The sequence below is a fragment of the Rhinopithecus bieti genome, unplaced genomic scaffold (assembly GCF_001698545.2).
Source record: "Rhinopithecus bieti isolate Rb0 unplaced genomic scaffold, ASM169854v2 scaffold_51905, whole genome shotgun sequence".
NCBI classification, from domain to species: domain Eukaryota; kingdom Metazoa; phylum Chordata; class Mammalia; order Primates; family Cercopithecidae; genus Rhinopithecus; species Rhinopithecus bieti.
In genome coordinates this window covers 229,338-237,806 of record NW_016821253.1, presented here as the reverse complement: position 1 = coordinate 237,806, position 8,469 = coordinate 229,338, and the positions used below count along the sequence as shown (strand labels likewise).

The following is an 8,469-nucleotide window of genomic DNA, read 5'->3' as shown; positions in this document are numbered from 1 at the left end:
CGGGGGGGCGCGGAGCCCCGGGAGCCGGCGGACGGGCAGGCGCTGCTGCGGCTGGTGGTGGAGCTCGTCCAGGAGCTGCGGAAGCACCACTCGGCGGAGCACAAGGGCCTGCAGCTCCTCGGGCGGGACTGCGCCCTGGGCCGCGCGGAGGCGGCGGGGCTGGGGCCTTCGCCGGAGCAGCGAGTGGGTGAGTGGGGCCGAGCGCGCCCGAGGGCCGGGGCTGCTGGGAAATAGAATTGTCTTTGAGAAACACGTTTCAAAAAGAGACATCAATTTTGACCATTGAACAGCAGAATTCCTTTTTTTTTTAAGAAAAAGAAAATAGCAGCAATAGGTCCGCGCATGAGGCCTGGCAGAGAAGCGCCCGGTCTCCTCCTGGCGCGTGTGAGCTGCTGTGCGGGTTGGTGCTTTCCGCACGGAACTGTCACCCGTCACTTTGGAAATGGAAGCATTTCCAGCAAAGCGTTCCCAACTGAGAAGGAAGCATCCAGGCTCCTTCGTGGCCCTGCCCAGAGTGGTGGCCCACGGGGAATTTCCCAGGAAAGCATGAAAGCTTCTAATGCTTTTGTGACACAATCAGGTCAAATATGATAAGGTCAGTTTTACCCCGGCCGCGTCAAGTTAGGAGTGAATGAAGACTCTCACTAGGGGGATGCCCTGCGAGGGATGCCAATGCTCCTCTTCAGAGGGCCTGACTTCACACACAGTCGGGGCTCAGCCAGGAGCCCTGAACGGGGGAGTGAAGATGGAGAGGGTCGTAAACACGCAAAAACAAAGCTGAACTCAAGAACACCCGCAGGGTTCTCCCCACCCACTGTCTGCGGAGAACCCTGGTGGTAGAAGTTTGCCTTACTGAGTCTTTCCCTAGGATTCTTACCTTACAAACCAGGTTAATGCATATTCCCACTAATTTACACCTCACTGAAACGTGGTCTTTTAATCCTTATTCTAAATATTTATCTAGAAAAATTAATATTCTATAACCCATTTTTTTTGTTTGAAGGGTCAAGGGTTCTCTAAAAACTTTGAAATGTTGTGGGATTTGATTCCCAAGGTCCTCAAAATTAAAGTGCCTAAAAGTGACTTATTCACTGGAAGTTAAATGTTTAAAAGAAAAAAAAAAGTTTTCTTACCTCTGTAACTTCGTGGTCTCTGTCTGCATCCCATGGGGTAGAGAGCAGACATAACCCTGGAGTTTCAGGAGTAGTTACTGTTATTTCAAGGAAAGTAAATGTCCCTGATACTGAGTCTTCTTCACTGTCGTGTGTTGCAATCCAGGGCCCCAGCCATTTTTATTTTGTGTAAAGCAACTTGGCTAGTGTGGAGTTTCTAATTTTCTTCAACATTCACTTAAGATCACATTTTTAAAAAATGCTTCCTTCAGGTAATATACTACTTTATTTTCCCTGAAACAGAAATTGTTCCTCGAGATCTGAGGATGAAGGACAAGTTTCTAAAACACCTTACGGGTAAGTTTCCTCCTCGTTCCTCACCTCTCCCAGAGTTCCTCACCTCTCCCAGAGTTCCTTTGTACCTGTGAGTCTTCATGATCTGTTTCTTCTTCCATGTTCCAGGCCCTCTTTATTTTAGTCCAAAGTGCAGCAAACACTTCCATAGACTTTATCACAACACCAGAGACTGCACCATTCCTGCATGTAAGTAACGGCATTGAATTTTTACAAAATGCAAGCGCAGTGCAGGCAGCGGTTCCCACCTCCTTCCATTTCCTCATATAGGCCCCTGCCTTCTTGGCTCAAATTTGCCTATTCCTTCCTCACTATGGAGTTAGGGGCCAAGATGGCCAGACCATTGCAGAAGATAACTAACTTCTGCATCAGCTAATGCCAAACTGGAAATTATTTACAGTCACTGGAATAATAGGCTCTTGGGATGGGCTGAACTCCGATTCTCCTTCTGTTGTTAATTCTCCTCCAATGCCCATGTTTGTGCGTACTCTACTATGGCAGTCAAACAGATGTTAAGAATGAGTTGCTAAAATGACTCCAAGAATCAGATTGACCTGGATCATCTCCACTGCTCTGAGCAGACTTTTTCCTCCCATCAGTAATTATAACCTCATCACCCAAGAATTTCATTGTGATTTCAAAACTGTTTCTCTGGCTGGCTCCATCACTCCTTCAGAAATGCAGAGCTGCCCTTATCAACCTAGCTCTCAGCAGTAGCTTTCTCTCCTGTTTATTTTCAGTCTTCCTAACCTGCTTCTGGCTATTTATTCATAACAAAACATTTTATTTCTCCAAAAGTAGCTCCTTGTTCTCTTCACTGAAACCTTATTAGCTACAGTGATAGGGCCCTAACCCATTTTTTAAAAATTCAGACTCCAACTTTCATTTCATTTAAGGCTTACAGAAAAGTCACGCAGAGACACTAGGCATCCTGCTAACTGCTGTCATCAGGGCTCTCCAGCCAGACCAGGCAGCAGACCAGACTTGCTGTCCTGCCTTCCCCCTCCAAAAACAAACAAACCAAAAGCCAATGTACACAAAGCATAAGTGCTTTTCTTTGTTTAGGCAGCAAAATTACTTCAAATAATAATAACCATCATTTATAGGGCTTCTTCTGTGTGCCAGGTGCATGCCAATGAACCTTAGCCCACTGAAGTAGTGTCACCAGCACGTTTTGGACAAGGCTGAGGCACATGCATGCTTAGCATTCGCACCAACAGCACGAAGACACATGGAACACAGCCTCGGCCCCTCTGACCATGCTTTAGCGACACCATCCTCACGCCAAGGCCAGCAGCACACACTTCCTGAAGAGTTTCGTTTTCATATTCTTGGTGCTGGGCCCCACCCTTCCATGTGGACCTGGCACACTAGTACTGTTTTCTTCTTTTGGAATGTAATCACCTGTTTGGGAATCATTAATGTGGCTCTTGGGGCCAGAAAATTTTATCATTTGTATTGTTTTGATGTGCATATATTTTAATTACATATTTCCTTACAGTAATAGGATCACAGATTCCAAATTTGGAAGTGACCTCTGAGTCATTCAATCTCATCTCTTCATTTATGGATAAGGAATTGCTTTTGCGCTGTCAGATATCAGCAAAGCTAAGGCACAGATCTCATGGTTGACTCTGCAGGCCTTTTTCCAGGGCATCAAGCTGCGCCCCCATTCGATACCTCCTTTTGCTCACAGCAGCTCGGCTTTGTGATACTAAGCTCCTGATCACAGCTCAGCCTGGGCCATGGAGAGGGAGAAGGCTGAGAGATCTGTGCCTTAAGATGGGAGGCTACTTTGTTGCTTTCTGCCTCTTCTTAGCCCATAAAGAACTGGAGAGCTGAAGTTGGACCACTTTTTTACTGCATTAGGCTGTATAAAAGAAAGTCCTTGGGATCCTGGAATATCAGACCTGAAGGAACTTAGTGCCTTCTCAAAGTGTGGTCCTATGGGGAGCTTGCTGGGAAAGCAGAAGTAAGTCCCATCTAGACTTGTTGAACAAAGTCTACATTTTAGTAAGATCCCCAGATGATTGGTCTGCACATGAAGGTTAGCAAGACATTGCTGAAAACACCTGGGTTAAGCAGGATGTGGTCAGCTGGGACCCTGGACATGACACAAGTGGAAGTCTTTACAATTCATTGATTAGATCAGCCATTGAAATCACACAATCCACTGCATTCATGATGTGGAATCTGTTTAGGAAAACTACATTCTAAAAGGCATGATGCTGCTTGTGAAAGAGAAAGCCAGGCGTTCAGATGACCCAGGGCCACTGTTTGGGCATGCTCTTTCCCTTTGAAAACATTTTCTGTTTGAAAAATGCCTAACAATATGTGCCATAAATATTTAGGAGGTATATTTTTGGAAGTAGAGCTGGCTACTTATCTAACATATTGTATACATTTGTCATTGTCAGTCTACCCGTTCAACTCAGATTTTCAGTTGGGTATAAATTCTTCCTTTTAATAGGATTTTTCTATTCTTCAGAAATAAACTGTAATAATTTACAAACAATTTCAGCTTTCCATAGATCTTCACCCTGAGGACATATTTTCCCTTATGGCCATGACCACTACACCTTCTCAATTTCCACAGGCAGCATGGCCAGAATAGTGGAATGGGAGACTGTGTACGATACCAAGGAGTATCAGTCTCTGCTTAGAAATGGGCACATTGCTTCCGCTCGCCATCCACTCCAGGCCTCTGCTCTGCTGACTTTTGACCCACTTTCTTTAGAATTTACAGGCAGAAGGCTTTGTCCCATGGTCAACTCAAGTTGGGATTCAGCCTGCAGATGACCCAAAAGTAGCACAAGGGTATGGAAGGATTGTTACGTAGGAAGCAAAATGAAGTTATTTCTGAGAGAAGCAATGGGCAGCCAGCTCAGCCATGCAGTCTGCGTGTCTGTCCCTCCTCCCTCCACAGCCCCACTTACATCATCCCACTTCTGCCATTGAAGCTTAAGCTCTTGAAGTACCATAAATTATTAAGTCAACAACTTAGAACCCATGCCTGCAGATTATACTCCGTATTGCTTCCAGGGAATTAAGATATTTAAAGAAATAAATGGCTTTAGTAGCTGATATACTTGCAAAAAAAAGTGATTTATTTGTTTTTTAAGTAACTGACAAGGGTCTGTGATTTATTTTCACCATAGACTATAAAAGATGTGCCAGGCTTCTTACCCGGCTGGCTGTCAGTCCAGTGTGCATGGAGGATAAGGTAAGCTTGGACAGAAGCGCACTGGAGCGCATACCAAAGACGGGAATCCTGCTTGGGACATGAAAACTTCATGGGAGTTTAGGAACACTCATTCTTTGGCTGAGATAGCCGTATTCTAAGTAGAGATGGTCCAACACTCTTATCTCAGTGCTGAAAGCCGCCCTACTGGCCTGTCTACACTGCCCAGGCAGCTGTTGTTAACTGCTCACCGCATGGCACATGGGCACTGAGTGGGTCCTGCTCTGAAACACAGCAAATCAGCCAGTTTCAGCATATGACTGAATGCATAAGCCAGGAACAGACTAAAATTGTCCCTGTTTACTTTGAGGCATTCATTCATTCACTAACACTCACAAGTTGAGTAGATGACCAACATTGTCCATGTAAATTCAAATGATCACATCTGGTAAATGTTTGAGTTGTAGTCTATCATGACAAAAAGCTCATAAAGAACAGCTATCCTCTTTAAATGTTTCCATCAATGTTTTTTATTTTCATAGCCTCTAATAGTAAAAACGTAAATGCATAACACATTTATGAACTGAACTTTGTACCTGGGCCCCTCGAGGGCTGATATGCAACATGTAACACCAACCATCAGCAGATGTTTTGAAGGGTAAGGTTTTATTTTCCTGACACAAATGCCACAGAATTCAGTCACGTTAGACAGCAGGATGCCACTGTAATTTCACCAACTTTATACTTACTACATATCTTGTGTGTGTGGGCACTGCCAGATGCCGGCTGCACCAGCACAAGACAGACAGGCTTCCTGCCCATTGATAGCTGTTCAGAGCACATTCATGAAGGGAATATTTTTCTAGTGGTTACTCGAGTTTGTCTCATGTAAAATGGATGAGGGTAGGGTAGTGCTCTTTCCTATACAGATGTGCTCTCTACGGAGAAGCAGTGCTTATGAATATTTAGGTAGCAGCAGTAGAAGGGTTGCATGCATGACCCCAACAGCAGCAGGAAGCATCTTTCCCAGTAGAAGAAACTGCTGCTAATGAGAGGAATGGCACGGGGAGGCAGGCCGGTGGGTAATGGCGGGTTGAGGCTGCGTTTTGCAGTTTCACTGCACTTTTTCTTTGGAGATAGTGAAGGTTTCAATGCCAGGCAAAGCTGGGAAGTGCTGTGTAGTAATGTCCCCCCAGATCCCTCCTCTTTCCAGTTCTCTCGAGCTGCTCATCCACTGCCTGTATGTCACACGGACTTTCTTCTCTTTAAATCAGTGAACAGATGTATATTCCTGTCACCCAAGGTGATATGCCAGGGGAGATGAGATTTTTTTTTTTAAGGTATTTCTTTATAATTAAATCCCATTGTTCCCAGAGATGAGCCAGGGACATCCTTGGAAATTTTCCACTTACTTACAAGTGAGGAGAGCCAGTTCCCCACTGTTTTAGCCACTCGAAGAGCTACTCTGTCTACATGTCCATTAGCCAACCCCTGCCTCCCCTCTGCTGGCTGCTGCTGGAGGCAGCTGCAGTTACACTGAAGGACGTGGTCATTTCAGTGGGACTCAGGCTCCTGGATGGGTCTCTGCATGGCACTTCGTGCTTCGCAAATGCCACAGTGATGCCCCGCAGAAAAGCTGTGGCGGAATCCCGATAGTCTCCAGCACCCTTTACATCACTCTCCCCATCATCGGACAACCACATCAGAGCCTGACTGACGATGAGATGCAGGTAAAGGTAACAGGGCAAGGCCCAGGCTCGCAAGCTTCTGTTCCCAAAAGGGCACCTGCTTGACAGCCACAGGTGTCGCAGCTGTAACTGGGTTCATTTTTGCCAAGACATAGGTATAGTTTAAAACACTGATACCCTCTTAACTATAATTTCATAACTTCTATTTTTATTTATTTATTTATTTTTTGAGGCAGAGTCTCGCTCTGTCGCCCAGGCTGGAGTGCAGTGGCCGGATCTCAGCTCACTGCAAGCTCCGCCTCCCAGGTTTACGCCATTCTCCTGCCTCAGCCTCCCGAGTAGCTGGGACTACAGGCGCCCGCCACCTTGCCCGGCTAGTTTTGTATTTTAGCAGAGACGGGGTTTCACCGTGTTAGCCAGGATGGTCTTGATCTCCTGACCTCGTGATCCGCCCGTCTCGGCCTCCCAAAGTGCTGGGATTACAGGCTTGAGCCACCGCGCCCGGCCAACTTCTATTTTTTTAAAGATACCTTCTTCAAATTCCAAAAGTTTTAAACGGCAACAGCAAACTGTTACCTGGCTAGTCACCACAGTGTAGATACAGTCCGGGGTTTCTCTGTGCTTTGCAGACCTCAGTGAGACACCAGAGGGCAGGGCAGGCATCCCAGGGTGCCCACACTAGTGCGACGGTGTGGCATCAGGAAGGCTCTGCAGTCCCGGTTCTGCTGCTTAACAACCTGCCACACGCACTTCCGTCCTGACACACAAGGACGGCAGGGCAAGACTGCAAACCATGACCTTGTCTTTGTAAAGAAAGGCCCAGAGCCTGAGAAAAGCAGGTGTTTAGCAGGAAGGGCTCTGTCCTCATCTCAGAGCAAATCCATTTGCCGCATTCTGAAGCTCATTAATAGACCTCTTCAGGCCAAAGAGAACAATGTCCCCACCTACCTTCCCTAACAGTCACAGACGCCCTTCACTGTTGGAATTCCAGGTCAATCAGAAGCCTGAGCTCTGGAATGTTGTCAAAGAAAAGGAGTTCTGAGTAGTGAGTGCCCAGTGCACTCTCCCAAATGCAGCCTTATCTTAGTAACCTTGAAGTTTATCATTCTTTTAAAAATAAACAGAATACCAATGGTTTAGATATTCCAACAAAGAATGCTAGAAACAACTGTCTAATCTTGATTATTAGCTTTACCAACTCTGAACACTGAGGTTGCACAGAACTGCCAGGTAAATCCCTGTGGCCTGGACTACTGAGGATTCTGATAGCACATGTAAGACTAAGCACTCTTCTTCAAGCTTTAATAAGCATCCACATGTATCTGTGATGACTTTCATTGCTTTAGCATCGCAGCCATGTAGTAAGTGCAGAAAGAAGTTATTTTTCAAAATACAAGAGACTACACTTTTTGGAACATAGAGACATACAGACGCACTCTGAGACTGCCTATGTTTATACACATGTTGTGTCCCCTAACTGAAGTGACAGGTCTTCTGGAATTCACAGGAAGAAGTGTGGATAGTCACATCAAACACAATGTATTTGTTTTCAGCAGTGAGCAGACTGTACAGGAGCAGCACACCAGGAGCCATGAGAAGTGCCTTGGAAACCAACAGGGAAACAGAACTATCTTTATACACATCCCCTCATGGACAAGAGATTTATTTTGCAGACAGACTCTTCCATAAGTCCTTTGAGTTTTGTATGTTGTTGACACTGTTTGCAGATACATATTCGATAAATCAGTGTATTGAGTGATATCTGTCACTCTTATTTTAAAACAACCACAAAAGGAATGCTCCACGTTTGATGTGTAGTGCTATAAAACACAGAGAATATTTCATTTTCTTGATTAGGTGAAATCACAAAAAATGTTTCTTTAGAAACGTAAGCAGAATCTTAAAGTATATTTTCATATAACATAATTTAATATTCCGTATTACTTTCACTGTTAAATTCTCAGAGTATTATTCGTAATGGCATGAAAATTAAAATTTTGGTCATGTTTTAGGAACAGTGTGGAGTGTAAATCTGTGGCTAATTCTGTCGGTCCTTTGTATAATAAATGTAAAATAGTATTCCAGCTATTGTGCAATATGTAAATACTGTAAATAAACACAAGTAATAAATGAA

At 44.9% G+C, this 8,469-nt stretch overlaps 1 protein-coding gene across 1 annotated transcript; it reads left to right on the top strand.

Annotated features, from left to right (window-relative positions):
* Positions 1 to 3: 3 nt before the first annotated feature.
* On the top strand, positions 4 to 8,469 carry ALKAL2 (ALK and LTK ligand 2; the record flags this gene model as incomplete). Its single annotated transcript, XM_017860277.1, has 5 exons — positions 4 to 187; positions 1,416 to 1,469; positions 1,575 to 1,655; positions 4,625 to 4,689; positions 7,889 to 8,469. Coding segments are annotated over 5 exons (390 nt in total), but the record flags the coding sequence as incomplete, so codon positions are not given.